The sequence below is a fragment of the Elephas maximus genome, chromosome 15, assembly GCF_024166365.1.
Source record: "Elephas maximus indicus isolate mEleMax1 chromosome 15, mEleMax1 primary haplotype, whole genome shotgun sequence".
NCBI lineage: Eukaryota > Metazoa > Chordata > Mammalia > Proboscidea > Elephantidae > Elephas > Elephas maximus.
The window spans coordinates 1,110,440-1,136,103 of NC_064833.1; the positions used below are offsets into that span (position 1 = coordinate 1,110,440).

The 25,664-nt window shown below is 60.0% G+C and overlaps 1 protein-coding gene across 5 annotated transcripts; it reads left to right on the forward strand.

Moving 5' to 3' along the window:
* Positions 1–193: 193 nt before the first annotated feature.
* On the forward strand, positions 194–25,664 carry SCRIB (scribble planar cell polarity protein). Of its 5 annotated transcripts, XM_049853811.1 has the most exons (38): positions 194–388; positions 1,394–1,511; positions 1,608–1,686; positions 1,782–1,871; positions 1,985–2,041; positions 2,137–2,200; positions 2,288–2,362; positions 2,447–2,591; positions 4,612–4,730; positions 5,943–6,142; positions 6,240–6,406; positions 6,477–6,607; positions 6,702–6,827; positions 7,202–7,369; positions 7,652–7,990; positions 8,790–8,852; positions 9,250–9,339; positions 10,134–10,211; positions 10,711–11,040; positions 11,150–11,230; positions 11,314–11,565; positions 12,046–12,156; positions 12,259–12,435; positions 12,517–12,633; positions 12,967–13,155; positions 20,197–20,307; positions 20,384–20,440; positions 20,703–20,777; positions 22,425–22,487; positions 23,331–23,438; positions 23,544–23,703; positions 23,781–23,928; positions 24,043–24,228; positions 24,347–24,489; positions 24,583–24,620; positions 24,752–24,826; positions 25,123–25,174; positions 25,253–25,664. In XM_049853811.1, exons 1-38 carry the CDS (start codon positions 230–232, stop codon positions 25,396–25,398), a joined length of 4,887 nt encoding a protein of 1,628 aa, XP_049709768.1. In that variant the 5' UTR covers positions 194–229; the 3' UTR covers positions 25,399–25,664. The 5 variants fall into 5 exon arrangements, 4 of the variants coding, with proteins under 4 accessions (XP_049709768.1, XP_049709765.1, XP_049709766.1 ...); XM_049853808.1 differs by lacking the exon at positions 24,752–24,826 and having other exon boundaries at positions 12,499–12,633; XM_049853809.1 differs by lacking the exon at positions 24,752–24,826.

Here is a 25,664-nt window from a genome sequence, read left to right on the forward strand (position 1 = left end):
CGGCCCGAGCCCGCGCCCGCCCCCCGGCCCGAGCCCGCGCCCGCCCCCCGGCCCGAGCCCGCGCCCGCGCCCGCCCCCCGGCCCGCGCCCGCGCCCGCCCCCCGGCCCGAGCCCGCGCCCGCGCCCGCCCCCCGGCCCGCGCCCGCCCCCCGGCCCGCGCCCGCCCCCCGGCCCGCGCCCGCGCCCGCGCCCGCCCCCCGGCCCGCGCCCGCGCCCCCCCGCCCGCACCATGCTCAAGTGCATCCCGCTGTGGCGCTGCAACCGGCACGTGGAGTCGGTGGACCGGCGGCACTGCTCGCTGCAGGCCGTGCCCGAGGAGATCTACCGCTACAGCCGCAGCCTGGAGGAGCTGCTCCTGGACGCCAACCAGCTGCGCGAGCTGCCCAAGGTGAGCGGCGGCACCTGCTCGGCCGGGTGGGGCGCCGATGCCTCCCAGCCGGCCCTGCTGGTTCCTGCCGGCCGGAGCCGCGCTCGCCCGCCCCACCCTCCCGGCTGGCTCAGCCGCCTGGGCGGTACCAGGTAGCAGCCGGCTGCAGGAGTAGGACACCAGCAGGAGACCCGCCGATCTTGCAGGCGTGGCGGCAGTGGGACGGGTCGGGTTGGCCGATGGGTGCTGGGGGGCTCGGCGCTACGGAGGTGGACGCCAGCTGCCTCCCGCGTGCTGTTCTCGGCCTGCGGTGCCTGCCCAGCAGGTCTGCCCCCCGCAGCCCTTCGCACACAGGCGCTGTCCCTTCACGACAGCGGGTCCTTTTTGTCGGGACGTGACAGAGGAGCGTTGGGGAAGGAGCTTATAAAAGGATTTCCTTCCTGGAGATGGATCTTAAGCGCCTGATGCCTGGGGACACTGTGTCATAAGAGGCGGGGTTCCAGGCATGATGGTGCTGCCTCACAGTTACTGTCGTGTTTGGGATGTTGTGTTGTCTTTACTACTTTTTGCTTGTTGATTAGCTACCAAGTTTTTGTTATAGGTTTGGGCAAGCAACTGGGTTTCTCTGGCTGCTCGCTTGCTGCGTGGCAGAGGCAATGATGGGGGCTGGAGCTCTATGGTAAAGCAGCAGAGCCGGGAAGGGGGTACTTGCCCACCTGAAATCAGGACACTCTTTAGCCGGGATTTGGAAGGGTGAGGCCAGTGTTGGGGTGAGGCAGTGGTCACGTGCATCTATCCGGGTAGCCCAGAGATCGCAGGAGTTTTTGAGTCTGGTACTTTGCGGGGCGCGTGTGCTTTGCTGTCCTGACTGCTGTAGACTGGGGTGTTGTTGCTGGGCCCCCAGGTTCCTGTGGGGTCCAGAGGAAGGCAGCTGTGGTCTGCAGGGCCGTGTCCAGGTGCTTGTCTCTGCCCTGGAGAGCTCTCGGTTGGGGGGCCCTCTTGTTGACCCCGTTCTTGCCCGTACAGCCATTTTTCCGCCTGCTAAACCTGCGTAAACTGGGCCTCAGTGACAACGAGATACAGCGCCTGCCTCCTGAGGTGGCCAACTTCATGCAGTTGGTGGAGCTGGACGTGTCTCGGAACGGTGCAGAACCCTGGGGGTGGGCTGTGGAGTTCTGGGAGGCTGGTGCAGAATCCTGGGGGTGGGGCGTTTTCTTAACCAACTTTTTCTCTGTTGTAGACATCCCCGAAATCCCCGAAAGCATAAAGTTTTGTAAGGCCTTGGAGATTGCTGATTTCAGCGGGAATCCTCTGTCCAGGTGGGGAGTAAGCGCAGGGCTGAGGTTTGGTCACAGCGGGGGATCTGTAGCTCTGGTCTGAGTGTGTGAGGTGGCACTCCTGGCTTTTTCCCCAGGCTCCCTGACGGCTTCACTCAGCTGCGCAGCCTGGCTCACCTGGCCCTGAATGACGTGTCCCTGCAGGCACTGCCAGGGGACGTGGGCAAGTGAGTGCTCTCCTGGGTTGGGCCCCACCATTGTGCTTGCTGTCTCGTTTCTGTGTACTCTATCGTTAGCACTGTCTTTCTTGTTCAACTGTCGTCATCTTTATCTTTTTCAGCCTCGCCAATCTGGTCACCTTGGAACTCCGGGAGAACCTGCTCAAGTCCTTGCCTGCGTGAGTGTCGTGGCCCTCCATCACCTCACGGGCAGGTGTGTGGCCCAGAGTCTTGGGGCGCCTGCCACGCCATGCCATGCTTTGCTTCCCCACAGGTCCCTGTCCTTCCTGGTCAAGCTGGAACAGCTGGATCTTGGAGGCAACGACCTGGAAGTGCTGGTGCGGGGTGGGGCCAAGGCCCGGGGGTAGGTCCACTGGGGCAGGGCCTCTTCCCTGTCATACACATTGCCCTACCTACCCTTGCAGCCTGACACCCTGGGGGCTTTGCCCAACCTTCGAGAACTGTGGCTGGACCGGAATCAGCTGTCAGCACTGCCCCCAGTGAGTGTGGTTACAGCTGTGATCCCTGGGCCCTCCTTCCCGCTTGTGCCCGCTGCCACCTGACCCTTCACACCTGGCCCTTAGGAGCTCGGGAACCTGCGGCGCCTCGTGTGCCTGGATGTGTCAGAGAACCGGTTGGAGGAGCTCCCTGCAGAGCTTGGTGGGCTGGCACTGCTCACGGACCTGTTGCTGTCCCAGAACCTGCTGCAGCGGCTACCTGACGGCATTGGTGCGTGCGAGCCAGGGGGGTGTGCTAGTGGGTGGGCACCAGGAGAGTACTTGTGGGTCCTGGGGCGAAGTGCAGGGCCTGCCTGGGGTGGGCCTGGGGGTATCTTGTTGGTTAGCACGTACAGTGTTAGAGTCGAGGTTAAATAGATGGTGCTGAGGAGAAGGTTCCTGACTTCAATTGGGTGGGAGACTCCCTAGGAAAGGGAGAATAGGCCAAGGAGACCCCCTAGAGAGGAAGAATAGACCAAGGAGATGCCCTTGGGAGGGGAGAGTAGGCCAAGGAGACCCTCTCGGGAGGAGAGAGTAGACCAAGGCGACTCCCTCGGGAGAGGAAAGTAGGCCAAGGAGACCACCTAGAGAGGGGAGATTAGGCCAAGGAGACTCCCTCAGGAGGGGCGGGTAGGCCAACGAGACCCCCTAGGAAGAAGAGAGTAGACCAAGGAGACTCTCTCGGGAAGAGAAAGTAGATCAAGGAGACTCTTTCAGGAAAAGAGATTAGGCCAGAGAGATCCCCTCGGGAATGGAAATTAGGCTAGGGAGATTCCTTCGGAAGGGGAGAGTAGGCTAGGGAGACCCCCTAGAGAGGGGACAGTAGACCAAGGAGACTCCCTCAGGAAAAGAGAGTAGATCAAGGAGACCCCCTCGGGAGGGAGAAGTAGGCCAAGGAGATTTTCTAGAGAAAGAGATTAGGTCAAGGAGATCGCCTAGAGAAGGAGAATAAGCCAAGGAAACTTTTTCTGGAGGAGAGAGTAGGCCAAGGGGATCCCCTAGGGAGGGGAGAGTAGGCCAAGGAGACCCCCTCGGAAAGGAGAATAGGCCAAGGAGACCCCAAGGGAGGGGACAGTAGGCCAAGGAGACCCCCTCGGGAGGAGAGAGTAGGCCAAGAAGATCTTCTAGGGAGGGGAGAGTAGGCTAGGGAGACCCCCCAGGGAGGAGAGAGTAGGCCAAGAAGACCCCATAGAGAGGGGAGAGTAAGCCAGGGAGATCTCCTCGGGAGAGGAGAGTAGGCCAGGGAGACCCCCTCAGGAGAGGAGAGTAGACTAAGGAGACTTCCTCGGGAGGAGAGAGTAGGCCAGGGGCACCCCGGGAGGGGAGAGTAGGCCAAGGAGACCCCTTTGGGAGGGGAGAGTAGACCAAGGAGACCCACCGGAAGGGAACAGAGTAGATCAAGGAGACCCCCTTGGGAGGGGAGAGTAGACCATGGAGATTCACTCGGGCGGAGAGAGTAGGGCAAGGAGACCCCCTTGGGAGGGGAGAGTAGGCCAAGGAGATCCCCTCGGGAGGGGAGAGTAGGCTAGGGAGACCCCCTCAAAAGGAGAGAGTAGACCAAGAAGACTCTCTCGGGAGGAGAGAGTAGGCCAAGGAGACCCCCTTGGGAAGGGAGAGTAGGCCAAGAAGACTCCCTCGGGAGGGGAGAGTAGACCAAGGAGACCCCCTCGGGAGAGGAGAGTAGGCCAATGGCACCCCCTCGGGAGGAGAGAGTAGGCCATGAGATCCCCCGGGAGGGGAGGGTAGGCCAAGGAGACTCCCTCGGGAGGGGAGAGTAGACCATGGAGATTCACTTGGGCAGAGAGGGTAGGGCAAGGAGATCCTCTCCGGAGGGGAGAGTAGGCTAGGGAGACCCCCTCAAGAGGGAAGAGTAGACCAAGAAGACTCCCTCGGGAGGAGAGATTAGGCCAAGGAGACCCGCTTGGGAAGGGAGAGTAGGCCAAGAAGACTCCCTCGGGAGGGGAGAGTAGACCATGGATATTCACTCGGGCGGAGAGGGTAGGGCAAGGAGATCCCGTCGGGAGGGGAGAGTAGACCAAGGAGACTCCCTCCGGAGGAGAGAGTAGGCCAAGGGCACCCCCTCAGGAGGAGGGAGTAGGCCATGAAATCCCCCGGGAGGGGAGAGTAGGCCCTCGGGAGGAGAGAGTAGTCTAAGGCTAGAGGAGCAGTGGCAGCCTTGTCGCCGGCCGGGTGGCCAGGAACGTGCCCGGTCTCCACACGCCTACTTCTGAGCTGTGTCTCTCCACCACTAGGCCAGTTGAAGCAGCTGTCCATCCTGAAGGTGGACCAAAACCGCCTGTGTGAGGTGACCGAGGCGATCGGGGACTGTGAGAACTTGTCTGAGCTGATCCTGACTGAGAACCTCCTGACGGTAGGGCCTAGCCCGGGGGGCCCCGGCAGAGGGGGTAGGGAGCTCAGGCAGGAGTGAGCGAGCGCTGGAACAGGGCGGGAGGGCCAGAGCTTGGAGGGAACGTGACGGCTGCTGGTGATGCATGTGGGCATGTGCTGGTGGTAAGCATGTGTGTGTGGAAACGTGTGCAGGCATGAGCACGCAGGTGTGTGAGCACAGACCTACGTGTCTGTGCCTGTGTCCGCCAAAACAGGTACAGGTGTGTGCGCGAGTGCGTTGTGCAGTCATAGATGTGTATGGCTGTATGTTTACAGGAGCGTACGTTGTCACGCCGGTGTATGCTAACCAGCACATGGAAACGTACACGCGGAGTTACGCATACACGTAGGTATGCAGTTGTGCTCATGCAGGTTTCCATGGTTGTCAGCACATGTGCAGCTGTGTGTGTGTAGACGCGTGTGGTGGTATGTTTGTGTGATATAAGCGTGCAGATGTAGGTGACGGTGTGTGTGTTCTTGTTTGTAGGTGTAGGTGAGTGCGTGCACTTGTGTGTTGCGGTGTAGGTCACTGTGTGTGCGCATGGGTACGTGTGTGTAGAGGTGGAGATGGCCCGTCTCAGAGACTACGTGGCGCTAAGAACCGTCTGTCAGGAAGGAGTTTACTGGACAAGAAGTGTAGTTGGGATGGGTGGTTAGAGGGGCAGGCTGGGAGGCCTCGCAGGTTGGAGGAAGAACTTGGTGATGGGGCGTGAGGGGCAGGTCAGTGATGAGGCAGGGATAGGAGTCAACCTGTGTTTAGAGAGAATGAGTTAGGAGGCTGGAGGCTATTTGTTTTTCCAAGGAGTCAGTCAGGCCAGAGAGTAGAGGTAGGGAGAAGGTTTGGGGAGGGTTGTGAAGGTGATGCCTGATACTAGAGTGGGTATGGGGACCCTCTTGCGGGCAGAGGGGAAGTGCAGCCAGTGCTGCAGAACCCCAGGAAGGGTGTCCCCAGGCAGGCAGGGCGCAGCGGAGTGGGGTCAGGCACAGCAGAGATGGCCGGCTGCAGTTGCTCCCGGGGCGTGGGCAAGGAGAGTGGGACAATGGGCGTGGCCTCAGGGGCTCCGGCCAGGACACTGGGAGATGCAGGAATGGTGGCCGCTGTTCTGGCTGCGCTTGGCTTGGCGTGTTGGTGGGGGACAGAGGTGGGAGCAGCCGTCAGAGTTAGAGAAGCTTTCATCTGCCTTTTCTCAATCAGACCCTGCCTAGATCTTTGGGAAAGCTGACCAAGCTGACCAACCTCAATGCAGACCGGAACCGCCTGGAGGGGCTGCCGCCTGAGATAGGCGGCTGTGCGGCGCTCAGTGTGCTCTCTTTGAGGGACAACCGCTTGGCCGTCCTGCCCCCTGAGCTTGCCCACACGGCTGAGCTGCACGTGCTGGATGTGGCCGGAAACCGGTGAGCACCTGCTGCGCACCCTGCTTACTACCACCGCATGGCCCGCCTGGGCCCGGCCCTTCCCCACTGACCGTTCCTGCCCGCCTGCCCACCATAGGCTGCAGAGTCTGCCCTTCGCACTCACCCACCTCAATCTCAAGGCCCTGTGGCTGGCGGAGAACCAGGCACAGCCCATGCTGCGCTTCCAGACGGAGGATGACGTCCAGACAGGCGAGAAGGTGCTCACCTGCTACTTGCTGCCCCAGCAGCCCTCACCTGGCCTTGGTAGGTGTCAGCATCCAGGTTGGGCACAGCCTAGGCGGGGGCGCAGCAGCCTGACGCTAGTCTCCCACAGAGGATCCGGGGCAGCAGAGCAGCCCCTCAGAGGACTGGAGCGATGCCCCACTGAGCCGTGTCAGCGTCATCCAGTTCTTGGAGGCCCCCGTGGGCGACGAGGACGCTGAGGAGGCCGCTTCTGAGACGCGAGTATGGGGGTGGGATGGGGACCCCGGGCGGGGCACCTCTGCCACCCTATCTGACCCCTGCCCTGCCCCTGCCCCTCACCCCGTCACCCCTCCAGGGCCTGCAGCGCCGTGCCACGCCTCACCCCAGCGAGCTGAAGGTGATGAAGAGGGGCATTGAGGAGCGTCGGGGAGAGGTCCCCACTTGCAAGCCAGGCCCTGAGCCACCCTCGTCCACCGAGGAGGTGCCTGTGGGCACGTGGTTGGGGTGCTGTGGCCTGTGTGGGTGGGGGCTGTGAGGGTTGGCGGGGCCATGGGTGGGGGCCATGAGGGTTGGCGGGGCTGTGGGTGGGGGCTGCGAGGGTTGGCGAGGGCAGGGCTGGAGCGGGAGAGGCGAGATGGAGTGCCCGTTAAGCAGGGGATTGGGGTTGTACAGGGGAGCACAGGGGACTCGCATGCTCTGACTAAAGCTGGTTGGTGCAGAGCAGCAGGTAAGGTCAGACGATAGCCAAGCATGGGAGGGGCCAGGGTAGGGCACCCCAGGTGGGGGCCTTCTGCGATGGGGTGGCATCATTTGCAATGGGTAGGTGCTGTGGCTGACTCCACTGCCCCACCTCAGGAGAAGAGGCTGAGCACTGAGTCTGGGCTGAGCGAAGCCTCGCACCCATCCGCCAGCACTGGCTCCGCAGGGGAGCCTGAGAGCCCGCCGGCTGAGGAAGAGGACTTGGACCAGCAGGAGACCACTCCAGCCAGCCCAGAGGAGGACACGGAGGAGGCTTACGAGGAGGTAAGGACAGACCGGGGGACGCTGGGAGGCTGAGCCTGGAGGCAGGAGCAGGGCCCTGCTGGGAGGGATCGGGTGGTCTGTCCTCCCTCAAAGCCATCTGTACCACTCGGGGCTTGTCATGGCATGGAACCCCCCGGGGAACCTCTGTCTCCTGCCTGGCGCTGCTCTGTGGGGCTTTCCGGGAACCACCTAGAATGCCCGACCTCACAGCGCTCCCGCGGCCCTGGAGAAGGTGGGGCTGGGGGCGTGCTGGGTGGTCGTCCTCCTCACGCACACCCACAGCCTACAGTGCACTTCGCAGAGGACACACTGTTGCCACAGATGAACAGTGAGGACGAGGAGGGGCAGCTCGAGGCCCCCGGGCCCCTCCCGGGCGGGCGGCAACGGCTGATCCGCAAGGACACGCCACACTACAAAAAGCACTTCAAGATCTCCAAGCTGCCGCAGCCGGAGGCAGTTGTGGCCCTGCTGCAGGGGATGCGGCCAGACGGGGAGGGCCAGGCTGCACCTGGCAGCTGGCACAACGGCCCCCACGCGCCCTGGGCTTCTCAGGCTGAGGAGGAAGAGGAGCCTGAGGAAGAGGCCCAGGAGGAGGCCGCAGCCTCCGCACCGTCCGTCAAGGTGGGTCCCAGCCCTGTGCCCTTGCTGCCCGTGGACTGAGCACAGGGAGCAGGATGCAGGTCTGGCTTCCACAGCCAGCATGCGGTCCCAGCAGTGGCCCAACCAGCCTGCCACGAGTGCCTGCACAGGCCACCCTACGTCAGCTTCACTTGCTGTTCCTGGTGGTGGCCCTATGGGGTCCATGTTTGCCGAGGTGCTGGCTGGCAAGGGGATCACAGGGCCAGAGGAGCTGAGGGTGTCCCAGAGCTGCTGACAAGGGCTGTGTTCTCCTCGCTCCTACGCCTCTTGGGCCACCTCGCCCACGGAGGCCAACTACAACTGCTGGCTTTCTAACCCCATCCTGAGGGTCTGGCCATCTGCCGGCCCTTACAGGGGCTGGGCGTCCGGAGGGCCACCCCCTTCCTCAGTGTTTCTGGTACTTCAGCGGTTTCTGCCCTGAGGTGGTTTGTGATCACACTGTGTTTAAGATCCTGGGATTCCCCATGCTGTAGGGCTGTGTTGAGCTAGTCCAGGTGGAGACCTTGTGGGTTAACCTTGGAGGTGCCAAGAGGGTGGTAGATCTCCTAGCAAACGAGCCTAGTCTGGGCCCCTATCCTTCACAGAGGGTCCATAGGGCCTCACACCTGCCAAAGGAGCACAGGGCACACCCCCGGCAAGGGTGCGGGTGGTGCAGGTGGGCGGGTGCTGGGGCCGCGGGGCTTGGTGTGCTCTCTCTTCTTTGCCTCACAGCCAGGCTGGGCGGTGGTGGGCCAGTGGTGGTGGCGCTAACCTGCATGCCTCGCTGGTCCTGTCCTAACAGGGGGTGTCGTTTGACCAGGCCAATAACCTGCTGATAGAGCCTGCCCGCATTGAGGAAGAGGAGGTCTGTACCGCTCGCCACTCTCGCTGGCCTCTGGGCTGCTGGCTCACACGCCTTCCTCCCTTTGCTTGTACGGCACCTCCCGGGAGGGTGCCAGGGCGCTGGGCAGACTGGCCTGCTGCTCCGCTGGGGCTGCCCTGGCATAGGCCTGCAGACGAGGCATAGGCCCTCCCACCATGGGCGTGGCCTCTGACCTCCACTACCAGGGGCGGGCAAGCCCTCTAGCCTGTGCTCCCGGGCCCTGGCTGCCTGTTCTGGGTCTCGCCCTGACCTCACCAGGCCCTGGCAGGCCAATTCCAGACTGCAGGGCCTGACCAGGGCCCTGGCTGCCGGGAGGACTGGCTCCTCCCACGTCCCCTGCTGGGCAGACCTGGATGCTCATGTGTTTGCTTGTTTCTAGCTGACACTCACCATTGTGCGACAGACGGGGGGCCTGGGCATCAGCATTGCAGGGGGCAAGGGCTCCAGTCCCTACAAGGGAGATGACGAGGTGAGAGCCCCTGCTACCCACATCCCGCGCCATATCCTCCTATTCTCATGCTGCCTCTCTTGTCCCCATGTCACCTTTTTCCCCCCACCCCATCCAACGCTGCCCTGTCCTGTCCCCGTCTCGCCCAGTTTTCCCCCGGCCCCGTCCCCATGCTGTCCTGTCCCTGTCGGCCCTGAGTCCCACCTGCCCTCCCCCGTCCTGTCCCCTCTGCCCAGTCCTCAGTACCTTTTCCTGCTTGTCTGGGGGCTTTTCGCTGCTTCGAGAGGTGCTGGTCACCATGGGAGTCACGACGCACTGTTTTCTGATGGCTTTATTTGTTTTTGAAGTTCTCTGACACCAGGTGAACATACATGTTCCTAGTCTATGGGCAGCCTGGGCCCGACACTTCCCCACATAGCATCAGGGCAGCTCACAGGGACATCTATGTGGTTAATGTTGGGGAACAATGTAAAAGGCACCTGAGTCCGTGCAGTCCCCCGTGGCCTTACTCATTTGTTGCCTTGAAGTCATCATGGGGCACACACATTCCTGTACCCTGTTCCTTGGGACCGCACAGTGGCCTGCACCCTACGGCTGGCAGTAGAGACTGGGGCTCTGATCCCCGAGTCCCAACACACCAAAACCTGGGCCGGTTCTCTGCAGCTTTGGCAGCGAACGACTGGGTCAGGGCTGGGCTGGGAGCAGGGTCTCTCCCTTGGCTTGGCGGTGTCTAGGCTTTTCAGCTGCTATGAATTTATCTAAGGACATGAGGTGGCTGGCCCACTGCCTCCTGATCTCGGACCTGTACTCTGCAGGGTGTATTCATCTCCCGCGTGTCAGAGGAGGGCCCCGCGGCCCGGGCCGGAGTCCGGGTGGGGGACAAGCTCCTGGAGGTGAGCCTCGGGCAGCGTCCTGGGGGGCTGTGCTCAGGGCGGCTTTTTCTCACCCCTACCCACTCCTCTGCTGGGCTCTTGATGAGGTCCTGAGGTGCTCAGGCAGCCCCTGCAGTGGGGAGCCACGGAAGCGCTGCTGCTGTGGAGCCTGTCTGGAGGGGGCTGGCCCAGAAGGGGTCCAACTTCTCACAGGTCTGGGCAAGCCCTGAGCTGGAGCCCCTTGGCACCCAGCCGTCCAGGTGTGCTGGGAGCTCACGGGGCAGCCAGGGCCAGCATCTGGGGGTACCCTTCATACGGGTAGGGGCATGTGCGGACACTGGGCCCAGGCCAGCAGGGTGCTGTGGGCAGGTGTCTGCTTCCCCAGCCAGCTTGTGTCCTGGCCCTGGGACTGCACGGCACCTGTCGGCAGGAGAGCAGGAGTCACCAGGAGCTTCTGGGCCGGAGCCCGGAGCCTCGGTCTTCCCTTGTGGAGTGGGGTGACGGCCTGCCTGCCCTACAGGTGAATGGCGTGGCCCTGCAGAGCGCAGAGCACCATGAGGCCGTGGAGGCTCTGCGGGGGGCAGGGGCCACTGTGCGGATGCGGGTGTGGCGGGAGCGGATGGTGGAGCCCGAGAACGCCGTCACAGTCACGCCTCTGCGACCCGAGGATGACTACAGCCCCCGGGAGAGGCGAGGGGGCAGCCTGCGCTTGCCCCTGCCCCTGCCCCAGCCTGAGGCCTCGGGGCCCCTGCGCCAGCGCCACGCTGCTTGCCTTCTGCGCAGCGAGAAGGGGCTGGGCTTCAGCATTGCCGGTGGGAAAGGCTCCACTCCCTACCGGGCCGGCGATGCGGTAAGGCCTCGGGAGCTAGCGGGGCCTGGGCGTGGGTGCCTCTCATCAGGCTCCCCAAGGGTGGCAGTGACAGGGTCGGGTGCAGGCCTCACGGGGGTCCCCCCTGCAGGGCATCTTCATTTCCCGCATTGCAGAGGGTGGCGCTGCCCACCGGGCAGGCACCCTGCAGGTTGGCGACCGCGTCCTCTCGGTGAGTGAGATGGGCTGGGGGGAGGTGTGGGCTAGCGCCCTCTCCACCCCAGCGGGCCCCCTGACCAGGCATCACTCTCACAGATCAATGGCGTGGACATGACAGAGGCCCGGCACGACCACGCTGTGTCCCTGCTCACTGCAGCCTCACCCACCATCGCTCTGCTGCTGGAGCGGGAGGCTGGGGCTCCCCTGTCCCCCAGCCCTCCCCGACACTCCCCACCACCCCCTGCTGCTGCCTCCATCCCAACCACTGCCACTGCTGGGGAGGCTGGGCCACCAAGACTGGCCCCCAGCCTGCTAGCCACTGCCCTGGAGGGGCCCTATCCAGTGGAGGTGAGACTTCTCTGTACTTCCCCCACCTCTACAGCTCTGAGGACGTGGGCCATGGTCACCCAGGCCCTATTCTTGTGGTGAGGGCGCCCTGTCTTCTCTGGCTGGCTTTGCCTCCCAGTTGGCCTCTTCCCGGTGTGGTCCTCACCCTGCTTCCCGCTATGCACCCCCAGATAGTTTGCACTCTCTCTGCTATTCTCCCCACCTGGTCACTTGACTGTGGTCAGTGAGGCCGTGGCTGGAGTCCACTGCCAAGGCGGCAAGATGTCAGTTGGGCCCTGCCCCCATCTCACATCCCTAACAACTGGCCGTGCGTCCCGCATCACGGCCCTGGGTTCTGGGGTGGATGCTAGCCTCCTCCAGGCTGTGTCCTTAGGGTTCTTGTGGCTGGGGGAGCATCCTTCCTGCCATGTTTTCTCTCGACATGGGTCCTTATGGACAGTGACACAGCCCCTGAAGTCTTCTCCGTCTCCGTGTCCCCAGGAGATCCGGCTGCCCAGAGCAGGGGGCCCACTGGGGCTCAGCATTGTTGGGGGTTCTGATCATTCAAGCCACCCGTTTGGCGTCCAGGAGCCGGGTGTGTTCATTTCCAAGGTAGAGGGAATACGGCAGCACCTGGGTGGGCACAGGGAGGGAGGCTGTGTGCGGGTCGGCCTGGATAGCAGGCCCCACCTGCCAGCCTGCCTCTCTCTGCAGGTGCTCCCAAGAGGTCTGGCTGCGCGCAATGGCCTGCGGGTCGGGGACCGCATCCTGGCGGTGAACGGCCAGGATGTGCGGGAAGCCACACACCAGGAAGCGGTCAGCGCCCTGCTCCGGCCCTGCCTCGAGTTGCACTTGCTCGTGCGCAGGGATCCTCCGCCCCCAGGCATGAGGGTAAGTACCGGGCTGGAGCCACGGGTGGTCAGGGGCCATGCCCACACCTGCCGCCAACCCCAGCCCTGCCTGTCCCGCCAGGAGCTCTGCATCCAGAAGGCCCCTGGGGAGAAGCTGGGGATCAGCATCCGTGGGGGTGCCAAGGGCCACGCGGGGAACCCCTGTGACCCCACTGATGAGGGCGTTTTCATTTCCAAGGTGGGCTGCCTTAGATTTGGGTGCTGGGCACTGGGGAGACAGGTGCAGGACACTGGGAGGTGGGTGCTGGGCACTGGGGAGACAGGTGTAGCACGTTGGGAGGTGGGTGCTGGGCACTAGGGAGACAGGTGCGAGGGGCTGTGACGTGGGTGCTGAGATGGGCACTGGGAGGTGGGCACCAAGTGCTAGGAGGTGGGAGTTGGGCACTGGGAGGCGAACACTGGGTGCTGAGAGGTGGGTGCTGGGCAGGAGGTGGGTGTCAGGAGACAAGTGCTGGATGGTGGGTGCCAGGTACCCGGTCTCCTGCGTGCCCCATGCCGTGCCTCTCTGCAGGTGAGCCCCACGGGGGCAGCAGGCCGGGACGGCCGGCTGCGGGTGGGGCTGCGACTGCTGGAGGTAAACCAGCAGAGCCTGCTGGGCCTGACGCACTCCGAGGCCGTGCAGCTGCTGCGTAGCGTGGGCGACACCCTCACCGTGCTCGTCTGCGACGGCTTCGACACCAGCACCGCCACTGCTTTGGAGGTCAGTGCTCCACCCCTGCCCCCGCCCAGGTCCTGGGACCCTCCCCCAAAGAGTGTGTGGGGAAGCCTGGAGGGCCCAAGTGCATGTGGGGTCATCCCACCTTGTCTGCAGTGCTGGCCTAGGGAGAGCGAGGGGCGTGGGCAGGATTGTGTGGTGGGGCCAGTACAGCGCGACACGGGTCCCGAGATGGAAGCAGGACCCATCATGGCAGGGAGCACTGTCCGCAGCACAAGCCGATCAGCCCGTTCCTGATGATGTGCCCAAAGCAAGCAGACCAGATCTTGCCATCCTGATTTTTGAGGAACGTTTTAGTTTTAATCCTTATAAGACTAATTTGTTCTTTCTGGCTGTATTCCACCGTTCTTTATCAACACCACAGTTCAGATGCATCAATTCATTTTCTGTTTTCCTTTTTCGTTGTCCAGTCTCTGCATGCATGTGAGGCGATTGAAAAGACCATGGCTTGGGTCAGTCGGGAGCATCTTAGTCATCAAAATGACATCTTTGCTTTTTAGGATGTAAAAGAGATCTTTTGCAGTATGTTTGCCCAAAGCAGTACGTTGTTTGATTTCTCGACTGCGGCTTCCATGGACGTTGATCGTCAAGCCAAATACGACGAAATTCTTGACGACTTCAGTTTTTCTCCATTTATCGTGATGTTATTCATCAGTGTGGTTATCCATAAGGTTTTCATTGGTTAATTTTTGAAAGTACATTTACAGGCTCTTCTTTCTGGTTTGTCTTAGTCTGGGAGCTGTGCCGAAACGTGGTCACCATAGATGAGCCTGCTGGCATTTGACATACCGGTAGCATAGCTTCCAGCATCACAGCAACATGCAAGCCACCTCAGTACAACACGTTGACAAACGTGTGACGGAGAGAGGGTTTTACCTTGTGTTTATCTTTTCAAAGTATAAATCAGAGATGTTTTATTTAACATATTTATGTATCTTAAAGCTTTTTATTCAGAGAGAGGGAGAACAAATTCGTGGTTCCTGTGAAGCGTTCAAGCACCTTAGAGCGTGTATGTGAGCGTGTCCTTGTTCAGCCAGTGCTGGGTGTGCCCACGTCCTCTGTGGGTGGATGCACTCCTGGCCTTGCCCTTGGTGAGCAGTGCAGTGGTGCCCAGGTGTTCTGCTTGCACCTTCCCTTCCCGTGTGTGACCACTGCAGGGGCCTGCCGTGCTGGCTGTGGACACGTGCCATGTGGCACGTCCAGCTCACCACTGCAGTCCTGAGCGTGTACTCGCACAGCTGGTGCAGGCACAGAGGGTGCTGCAAGAACTGTTCCTGGCGGGATTCTGGCCGTGTCAGGAGACAGCCACAGTCAATGTGGCCACATTGCAGCACCACTCACCCTGCGGGGAACGGAGCCTGCGTCATTCTCCCTGTGTCCTCCCCCGGGGTCGTAAAAATGTGTTTCCGTCTCACCTGACAGGTGGGAATGACGTCTGGCACGCCTGTTGCTGGTCAGAAGCCTGTCCTTTCCTGTGGTCCCACACCTCCCACTCTGCAGCCCCCTATCTCTCAGGACATACATGTGCTCTTTTCTTGCACAGGTGTCCATCCTCTGTTACATAGGGCGCAGGTGGGCTTTTTTCTCAGTCTGTCACTTACCTTTTGCCCTTTTGAAATGGTGTCTTAAGGTTTACAAAATTTAAGTTTTTTACAAGTTAAATTTTGTTGTGTTAAGTGACTTCTGGGTTTGGAGTTTTGCTTAGGAAAACCTTTCTTATTGCAAGATTATAAAATATTGTCTTTTTTTGTCTAATCTTTTAACTTAAAAAGTAATGTAGCTCTGGAATCCACCTAGAATTTTCTTCCCCAGGTAAATGTGTATAGTTGTCCATACACCATTTATTGGAGAGTCTGTCAGTTTCCCCTTTTGGGGAAGAATGTTACCTCTGTTGTGTGTTGAATTCTCACCTATTCCCAGCTTTTTTTCTAGACCTGGGCCCAATGCCACACCACCTTAAATACTGTAGTTTCCCCCCACACGTCTGTCAATTTGTCATACTGTGGGGGCTTGCGAGTTGTTGTGATGCTGGAAGCTATGCCGCGGTGTTCACATACCAGCAGGGTCACCCATGACGGACAGGTTTCAGCTGAGCTTCCGGACTAAGACAGACTAGGAGGAAGGACCTGGCAGCCTACTTTTGAAAAGAACTAGCCAGTGAAAACCGTATGAACAGGAGTGGAACGTTGATAAAGTGCCAGAACATGAACCCCCAGGTTGGAAGGCACTCAAAATATGACTGGGGAAGAGCCTGTAGTATGATTTGATACCTAACAGGCCAAGTCGTTTGCTTTTCTTCTTTTCAAGTCTCTGTCTGTTTTCATATGTTTTGTCGTGTAAATGAATCTGCCGAGTTCCATGACAAGCCCAGGCTAGGACACTGGGATTATTTTTGTAGAACTTCATTTCTAGTGTGAATGAGCTTGTTCCAAGTACATTTACAGGTTGCTCTTTGTTTTTTTTAAATTAATTTTAGCAGCTCCTAAATCAAACCAGTTGCTGTTAAGTGGATCCCGATTCATGGTGCCAGTGTGTGTGCCAGAGCAGAGCTGCCGTAGGGCTCTCAGTGCAGGTTTGTCAGAAGCAGACTGCCAGGCCTTGCATCCGAGGCACCTCTGGGTGTGTTAGAACTGCCAGCCTTTTGGTTAGCAGCTAAGTGTCTTAACTGTTTGGGTCACCCAGGAACTCCCGATAGATCCTAATAAATTTCTTGTGTTTAGTTTTCTGGGTAGAAGCCCCACTGTCTGAAGAGGCAGAGGTGTGGGTCTCCCTGTCCAGGATTTCATCTCTCAGATACTGTTCCAGTCTCGGGTTAGCTAGTACTTCCCACGTGCATTGAAGAGTGGCCGGTGTCCTTGCCTCGAGCCCGACTTTGAAGGGACTGCTTTTTCATGTATGTTGATAATTGCTCTGTGGATTCTTTCATAGCAGGTTTTGCATTTGGAAAGCTGTTTCTATTTCTAATTAGTATGACTTGTTACCTGAAACGGGTGTTGAATTTTCTAGAGACTGTTTATTGGCTTTTACCTGCAGGTGCTAAGTTGAGGCTGGGGTTTAGCCCACAGTGGTTCAGTGTAGCTGGCACTTACAAATCAGCTGCTTCACGGAGATACCTGGGTTCCTGCCTTCTCAGAGCAAATTGGCTGCCCTGGCACACTGGCCTCTCAGTCCACAGGACCACTGTCTGTTTCCGAGCCCCCTGTGGTACAGGGGGAATTGCTCTCAGTTTGTTACAGTCCCCTCCCACCACCCTGCTTTTCTTCCTGTTTGTCTTAAGCCTGGCTCACTGGGCTCCTCTGTTAACCTGTCTGGCCCTGCAGACATTAGAGTTCACCATCTGTGGTCTGTGGTTTCCTTTTTCCCAAGCTAACCAGCTTCTGTATCAGCTTAGGGGTCGGCTGTCGCAGCCCTCTGGAACAGTCTGTAGCACGGGGAGGAGGTGTTCTCAGCTCTTGTCTGCTCTTTGTTCTGGGCCTGGTTCCTGTCTAGGGTGCCTACATAGTGGCTTCCTTGCTAATAGGCATAAACCTTGCTGTAGGGCCTTGGGCAAGTGCTCTATTTCTTGGCACCTCAGTGTCCTCGTCTTTAAGATGCGATGATAGCAGTGCCTCCTGCATAGGGTTGTTGAGAGGGTTCAATAAAGTGGACAGAGCCCAGCAGGCATCTGCTGTCAGCGCCAGCAACAGCAGGATCCCTAAGCAACTCTGGGATGACATCACTTTCCAAGAACCTTTTCACTTTGCTCTTCAACATGTTTGGTATAGAAACTATTCCTCCTTTTGTTACCTTTGTTTTCTACCGTTACATCTCTCTTCTCGAGCGTAATGTTTTTGCCGCCTTTTTCTCTGATCGCACTTCTAAGGCTTTATTTTAGTGGTCTTTTAAAGGAACCAGCTTTTGGACTTTGGTCAAAGAAGTGGTGTTTAGAGACCATAGTTGTGTGCGGGCGGTGCTCATTCCTACTGAGTTGCCATTGCTTCCATACCTCTGCAGTGGTTAGAGCTAGGGAGTGGACGTTTTAGAAAAAGGAAAATGATGAGTTTGTTATTTTCAATTCATGTTTAAGATTACAGATTTTATTGACTTTTAAAGTCTTACACCTGTGTTATTGTTACAATTACATAATGATTTCAAATAACAGCACCGACATTATTACCAACAGAAAGACCATTGCAGTTTTAAGATTTGTTTGTGGTCTTTTTTGTCCCTAGGATTTGTCTACCTAGGATGCACAGGCAAAATACCGTGTTTTTAAGTCATTGAAATAATTCTTTGTATGGTTATACCACCAACTTGACATATAGTTAGACTTATTTGCTTTCAGCTTTTAGAGATGGCTTTTTTTTTTTTTTAAGTTCTGTTAATTATGTAAACGATTACATGGCTGCAAAGTCTAAACTATAAAATAAGGTAATTACATGTTGCAAAGTCCAAACTGTAAAACAGGGCGCTTATGAAAGGTCTCACTTCCATCTCTGTCCCTTTATCTTGTAGGCTCCGATGTGATTAACTCTTCATTTATCCTGCCATTATTTCTAAAAAGTATAAGCAAATACCCAGTTTTAGGTGTAGAGAAGAATTGCAGGAACAAGACAAGGAAGCTCTTAAACTCTGTCCCAGTGTCACCAGCTATCCTGAGGACGTCCTCTATAGCTAAAGGGTCCAGCCCGGGGCCCCACACTGGGTTCAGGTGGCATGACTCCGTCACCTCCTGTCTTGGCCTTCGGGACCCTGACACTTGATGACAGAGACCGTTGTGGTGTAGAGCGTCCCTCACTTTGGGTTTGTCTGGCGTTTCCTCATGACAAGTTTCAGTGTGTGTGGTTTTGGCAGGATGATCACAGAAGTGACACTGTGTCTTCTCAGAACCTCCCGTCAGGAGGCCTGGATGGTGTCTTCCCTATTATTGATGACCTCACTCTTTATCACTTGGCTACGGTGCTGTCGGCCAGGTTTCTCCACTGCAAAGTCACTCTTTCCCCTTTGTAACTAACAAGGATTTTGTGGCAGGTGCTGTGAGATTATGTCACTACCTCCTTCCTCATCACCTTCCCACCTGCTGGTGTCAGCCTCTTTCAGTGTTTGTTCAGTGAGTTGTTGGCGGGGGCTGAGTGGTGATGGTCCCGTCCGTGGTTCCTTCTGCATTTATCAGCTGTTGAACTGTAAGGAAGAGCTTTCCCTTCTCACTGATGTGTTCGCCTACTTACCCATCTGTGTGGACTTGGGCATTTGTATTTTATTCACTGGGTTGTCATTTGTTACTATCGTTATTCATTTTGATGCTCACATTGTCCCTGACTTGGCCAGTGAGAAGGGGCTCGGGCTGGCTTCTGGTCACTTGACATGAGCCGCAGATCTCTGATCATGGTCTTAGAATGCTCTTCCTGCCACAGAGTGTTCTGAGGTCATCTTGTACATTCCCTGCCCAGCCCTGGAGTCAGCCACTGCTCTTTTTAGTAGAGAGTGATGTTTAGACGCCAAGATCTGGGCACTGGGTGTGCTTATTACTGTGAGGTGTGGCTGGTTTCAAGACCCCTCTGTGGACAGAGTACACACATTGTGTCTGTTAATAACTGCAGGAGAGCACTCATTCCCACCCATACCTCCCCACCCAGGCCAGCCCTTTCCGTACCAGAATGCCCTTCTCCAATCATCCTTACTGTAGTTAACCTCTGCCTGGTCCCTGTGTGTGTGACAGTTCTCCCTGCCCACCAGTACCTGCCTTGCGGGTCTGCCTGGTAGCTTTTTAACTAAGGTATTCAAGCAGAAGGGAAGGAAGGAGCCTTGTCTTTTGTCGTTGTTGAACCTGCTAGCTTTGTCAGAATCTGAAGGAGACATGTCTAAGTCCGCCATTATAACTGTGTATTTATCAAGTTCCCAGATTTCTAGTGGTCTTTGCTTGACCTATGTAGCTGCTAACTTGTTCAGCGCGCCCAGTGTATGACGGTCGCATCTTTGTGCATCATGCCTTCTCCTGTTAGAGTCCCACGTTGCCACTCATCCTGTGTAACCTTGAACCCTGTGTGATCTGGGGGCAGTGACTTCCTCTCCTTGCGTTCTCTCCCTGCCTGGCTCCACTGCCCATCACTTTATCATTTTCACTGTGTTTCTTTAAAAGGAGCTGGGTTTGTTTTTCATCCACACTGACAGTGTCTGTCCTCTAGGGCTCCTCACTCCCACTCAGGTGCCCACTGCTGTCTGATTCCTGTCCCCTCCCTCCGTCCCTTTTTCTACCCCCCCCCCCCCCCGCACCCCTGCTGCGGCTTGCACCAGCCCTTCCCTCCTGTCACTTGGTGGTTGGGAGTGAAACTGTTCTCTGCATTCCTGCTGCCTGTGCTTGTCCTTGACATTCACAGCCCAAGCATAGTTCTTGACTAGATGACACCCTCACACCCCGGGAGCCCTGCCCCCCTGCCCTGCCAAGATGGACCGGCAGGGTGGCCTTTCTCCCTGGACCCTTCTGCCCTTCCCAGGCCTGGGTCTGGATGAGGTGGTGGAGGCCTTTTAGGTTCAGAAGCGGTCAGACTTTCTCTTACAGCGCGGCTTTTGTTTCAGAGCTCTGTACTTAGCTCTCACCTACAAGCTCCAGATACAGCCCCCCTTGGAGGGCACTCTGGCCGCAGGGGCATACGCCACTCCCCTCTGCCCGTCCGTGTGCCCCATCCTTCTTGTACGGTCTACACCCTGAGTGCCTGGACAGTCCGCCTACCCCCTTATGCCCCCGCCGCAGGTCAGACCCCTCGGGTGCTGGCACAGAGCCAGGAGTCGAGCAGACATAACCTGTGCCCACAACAGCCCTGTGAGCCATGCACTGCGGCCACCTCATGTCCCAGACAAGGAACACAGCCTGGGATGATGACACTGTGTCCAGGGCCGTTGGGCACCCTGCCTTGCAGAACCCAGCACGGCCCACAGTCCTTTGTGGGGCTGCCATGGCCAGGTCAATCCCTGGTCTGCACACACTACTGGCTCGTCCCAGTGGGGTGGCACCGTGACTTGCCCCCAGCTGCTCTTCCCTCTTCTCAGGTGTCCCCAGGTGTCATCGCCAACCCTTTTGTGGCAGGCATCGGCCGCCGGAACAGCCTTGAGAGTGTCTCCTCCATTGACCGTGAGCTGAGCCCCGAGGGCCCTGGCAAGGTCAGAGTCGCCTGTGGCTGGGCAGAGCCAGGAGCCCACAGCCCTCAGTCCTGACCTTTGTGTGCTCTGCTCACAGGACAAGGAGCTGGCCAGACAGACCCCACCACGGGAGCTGGAGGCCACAGAGGCCACGGTGAGTGCCAGGCCATCCCCTGGCTGTGAGCTCAGGCTGCCTTCTCTCTGCTGGGGGCTGCGAAGTAGACAAAACCCATAGGGCAGCATGCGGACAGGGCCAGGCACCCCAGGGTGCACATGTACCCAGCCCCCACGGGCACAGCCCACCTCCCACGTATGGGCCTTCTGCTAGCCACAGGCGTCCCCTGCAGTGCTGTCCCTCCCAGCCTTCCCCCCACCTCGCCAACGCCATTGCAGCACTGTCTGTTCTGCTTCCCCAGGGCCGGAGCCCAGAGCCGCTGAAGCTGGACTACCGTGCCCTGGCCGCAGTGCCCAGCGGTGGCAGCGTGCAGAGGGTCAGTGTTGGGCTGATGCCGGGCTCGTGCCCTCTGTCCCTTCTGCCCACCGTCCCATCAGTCTGTGTCCCTGCCCTAGCGTTCTGTTTACCTGACACCAAGGGACAGGGCTGTCTGGTGGGGGAGCAGGCTGCCAGGTGGTCCCGCCACTGGGCACTTGCAGGAGCCTGGCGGGGTGGGGCACTGCAGCAGAGCGGCCAGGGGTGTGCCGAGGAACAGGGATGTAGAGTGTGGCAAGACAGGTGCCAGGACCTGAGCCCAGCCCCCTCCCTCCTCTTGGTGTTGGCTCAGGTTGGGTCCCTGACCAAGCCCAGCCAGTGCAGGGTCTGCCCATGAGAGTGGCCTGGGAGTGAGTGTGGTTGTGTGGGAGCAGGGCAGCCCCCAAGGGTCCAGGTGAAGTCTGGGTGCCCCAGGGCAGGGGCTAGGGGCTGTCAGAAGCCCGCTTCTTGGGCTGGCTGTCCCCGTGCTCCTCGAGGCCCCAGGCCTTCTAGCCTGTCATGGCCCGGCCCCCCATAATCCCTGAGCCAAGCTGTTAGCTGAGGACCCCAGGGCACGGAAGTAGGGGCTTTCTGAGTCCACCTGGCGAGGGGTAGGCCTGACCTTTGAAGGCGCTCCTGGCCCCTCCCCATCCTCGCTCTCATGCTCCCCCACAGGCTGGGGGATGGAGCCAAGCTCAGCCTTGGAGCTGCGGGAAGGGGTGGTGGGCCCCAGAGGGCTGGCGTAGAGGCAGCTGAGGCCACCAGAACCATGGTGTCCTGGTGGAGCTGGGGGTGCATGAGCCTGGACAGCCTGCAGCAGCTGCGAGGCCAAGGGTGGCCGGGGCGGGGCCCTGGACAGCTGGCAGGGTGTGGAAGGCCAGTGACAGGCAGGGCTGGCAGGAGGCCTTTCAGAGCTAAAGATAACCTCCCCGTGTGCGCCCACCAGCTGCCTGCAGGAGCCTCACAGGCTGGGCTGCTGATGCTGTCCTCCTGAGAGTGAGGTGGCCACCCTGGGTGAGGGTGAGGGGCCCGGACCCTGCCTGGCCAAGCTGAGGAGGGGGACTCCCCCAGGAGGGGCAGCAGCTGTGACGTTGGAGAGCTGAGAGGCCGTGGGGCCTGGCTGGCTCCGGGGGCCCACAGGGAGGGGGGCCTTGAGCCCGAGGCTACCTTTGGGGCCACAGGCTGGAAGCACACAGGAGGCACAGCTTGGGGGTGTGCAGGTAGGGTTCCAGTCAACCTCTCCCTGCGGCCCCACCTCCCGATGCCCACCTTCCCTCACTTGTCTTGGTCTGTCCTGTCTCCCTCTCTCCTTGTGAAGCTCCGGACAGCCCTGCCCACTGCTGCCCACCACCGTGGACAGAAACCTGGCTGCCCGGCCCAGGCCTGGGGGCAGAACCAAGGGCCAGGATCCCCCAGCATTGTGGGGGGAGGGGGAGAGCCTGGTGGACTCGAAGCCTCACCCCTTTGGGGAGAACCCCTTCGTGCTGGCCAAGTGGTCGTCCAAGCCTCCCTGGGGACAGTCCCCATGCTGGGGTCAGGTGGGGGAGGTGAGGACTAGCCTTGGATGGCCCAGGCAAGCACCCACCTGGCAGCTGGGAGCTCCACCTCCCTATTTCCCAGGTCACCAGCCCTACCTGGCCCTTGCCCACTGGCTGCCCCTTTTCTGCAGGTGCCATCAGGGGTCACTGGAACTTGGACCGATGAGGCCCCCTGCTTTCCTGGCAGCCAGCAGGTGAGTGTCCTGGGACAAGGGTGCCCACAGATGGGGAGGACAGTGGCGGGGGCTGGGTGCAGTTCTCCGAGGCCTCCCTTCCAGCTGCTACCCATCACCGTCAGGGCTGACTCGGGCCTCTCCAGCCACCTCCTTGGATAACACGGAGTCTTGTCTGAGGGCACAGCTTATGGACACTTTCCTGACTGGAGCTTGCCTGGTGGGGTGGGGGAGGGCCCTGTACCTAGAGGAGTTGCAGCCCTGAGAACCCCAGGAGGCCCGAGCCCCAACACCACACAGGCACAGCTAGGGCATTTGTTGGCTACTCTTCCCTGCCCGCCCATCTCACCCCACACTTTTGTCCTGAGTTCCTCGCTGTACTCCTTCAGGCCCCAGCTGCTCCCCCACCACCCCGCCTGGTTCTGCTGTGTGGAGTGGAGCCAGGCTCTGGGTCCCTGCTGCATTGTAGTATGGGAGTAGGTTCCAGCAATGCAGACCTGGCCCCTGCCCTCCAACTTGGGCACCCACTGCAGCTCCTTCTCTATCTTTTCCTCCCCCACCCCCCATCTGAACCCTAGATCTCTCCCTTGTGGCTCTCTGCCCCTGCCCCCAGCAGACCAAACCACGGGTGTCCTGCCACTGCCTCAGGCCTGGCCCGAGGGCTCCCCAACCCACAGGGGCAGAGGTGGCCCCGGTTCTGTGAGTGCACTCAGCTAGTAGGCAGGGCCAGCTTGGTCCTTGTAGGACAGTGAATGGAGGTCAGAGGGGTGGCAGGCTCCAGTGCCCTAGCTGAGCGGAGACAGCTGGCAGCGGGGGATGGCAGCACCCGCCGGCAGGACCACTCACGCACACCTGGTCCCCCAGCCGCCATCCCCGCCCTCCCCAGACGAGCTGCCGGCCAACGTGAAGCAAGCCTACCGGACCTTCGCCGCCGTGCCCATCACGCACCCCCCTGATGATGCCTCAGCCCAGGTATGTAGGGGCGGCTGAGGGCCTCTCCGGCCCGGGTGTGGGCCCCACCCTGACACCAGCCCTAAGGGGCCCAGCCGGCCACGTCTCAGTGCCCACTCCTCCCAGCCCTCCACACCCGGGCCCGCGGCCTCCCCGGAGCAGCTGTCCTTTCGCGAGCGGCAGAAGTACTTCGAGCTGGAGGTGCGGGTGCCCCAGGCAGAGGGCCCGCCCAAGCGCGTGTCCCTGGTGGGCGCCGATGACCTGCGCAAGATGCAGGAGGAGGAGGGTGAGTGGGGTGGCGGGGGCGGGGCGGGAGCGGGGGGCGGGGCCGGCCGGGCTGAGCCCCCCTTAACGTCCCCCCAGCCCGCAAGCTGCAGCAGAAGAGGGCGCAGGTGCTGCGCGAGGAGGCCGCCACTACCGGGGAGCCGGAAACAGGGGTCGCCCTGGACGGGGAGGCCCTGGACGGGCAGGAGGAGGAGCCGCCCTGGGCCGGCTCGGGCCCTGCAGAAGGGTGAGGGGCTGTCCCAGCTCGCTGGTCCCCGCGTGACCCACACTATCTCTGACACCTGACGTGCCCTGCCGCCCATAGCCAGCCAGACTCCTCCTGTCCTGTCCCCTTCCCCAGGCTCAGCTCAGCGTCCCCTCCATCCCTGGGAGGCAGCGCCCCTGTGCGGACAGCCAAGGCTGAGCGGCGCCATCAGGAGCGGCTGCGGGTGCAGAGCCCGGAACTGCCTATACCTGAGCGGGCCCTGTCCCCCGCCGAGCGCCGGGCCCTGGAGGCAGAGAAGCGCGCGCTGTGGAGGGCGGCCAGGTGAGGCCCTGGCCCCGCCCTGCTCCGACCAGCCCCGCCCACCCATGCCAGCCACGCCCGCCTCACCGTTCAGTCACGCCCACCCGCACCATCTAGCCCCGCCTGCTGGTCTCCGCAGAATGAAGTCTCTGGAGCAGGATGCTCTCCGTGCACAGATGGTTCTCAGCAAGTCCCAAGAGGGCCGGGGCAAGCGTGGGCCCCTGGAGCGGCTGGCTGAAGCTCCCTCGCCTGCACCCACCCCCTCACCCACCCCCTTGGAAGGTCTGTGGAGGGGGCGGGGGAAGAAAAGGAGGGGAGGCTGAGGGCCTGTCCGGCAACACGGATGTCCCCCAGCGCCTGCTTCTTGTCTCCCAGACCTCGGCCTTCAGACCAGCAGCTCCCCTGGACGGCTGGTGAGACGCCCCGGTAGCCTTGGCCGTGGTGGGACGGCCCTCCCCTCCTCTTCCTCGCACTGTCATGGTGGGGACCAAGCTCTCCTGTTTCTCTCACTTTCCCATCTCCTTCTTCATGCTGTCCTTTCAAGTTCTTGTCTGGAAAGAAGTTTGACTACAGGGTGTTTGCAGCCCTCCCTTCTTCCAGACCTGTCTATGAAATCCAGGTACCGCCCACCGCACATGGGCCTGGCACCACACTCTTGCCCCTCTTCTGTCCTGTCACAGCCTGCCCCTTCCACCAGTGGGGCCCCCACCTTGCTGTTTCCTCTGCTCCATGGTTGTGGAGGCTTCCACCACCTCCTGTCCTTCCTGAGGGTGGGTCCTGAGCCCTGGGCTCTGCCCAGACCCTACCCAGACTCTGTGGGGCCTCAGATGGACCCCAGGCCCCAGCTCAAGGTGGGTAGTAGTTGCAGGTGGTTCTGCGCCCTGGCCTCACCAAACTCTTCTCTCGTTGTCTCAGTCCCCGGGTTTTGCTGAGGAGCTGAGGTCTCTGGAAAAGTCTCCGAGCCCCGGTGAGTTGGGAGGTGGGAGACGGGGTGAGCTCCAGGTGTGCTCAGATGCCTACAGCTCACCCTTCCCCCACCTCACAGGTCCACAGGAGGAGGACGGAGAGGTGGCCCTGGTGCTTCTGGGCAGACCCTCGTCCGGTGCCTCCGGCCCTGAGGAGGTGACCCTTTGCAGTAGCCGCCGCCCCTTGCGGCCGGGACGCCGCGGCCTGGGCCCCGTGCCTTCCTAGAGGGGTCAGGCCACTGTGGGCCTCGCCTGTCCAGGGCGGGCCTCCCCGACTTGGGGTGGGGGTTCTGCCAGCTCCCAACACCACCCTTGCCCCGAGTCTTTTAACCTGGGTGTTAGCGTTTTAAAGAGACCCTTCAGGAGTTCTGGCCTCTGACTAACTCCCCCTCCCAAGCCGGGACCTCTTCTGGCGAGACTGTAACTAGTGATGTTTGTACAACCAAAGACTCTATTTTGTGGTTTAAGGAGAATAAAGTTGACTACGTTTTA

Bases quoted from the DNA above. Each gene is read 5' to 3' on its own strand.
- SCRIB (XM_049853811.1), top strand. From the start codon at position 230: ATGCTCAAGTGCATCCCGCTGTGGCGCTGCAACCGGCACGTGGAGTCG. The intron at 7,991-8,789 runs GTGGGTCCCAGC...CTGTCCTAACAG, and splicing joins CCTCCGCACCGTCCGTCAAG to GGGGTGTCGTTTGACCAGGC. The intron at 11,231-11,313 runs GTGAGTGAGATG...TCACTCTCACAG, and splicing joins TTGGCGACCGCGTCCTCTCG to ATCAATGGCGTGGACATGAC.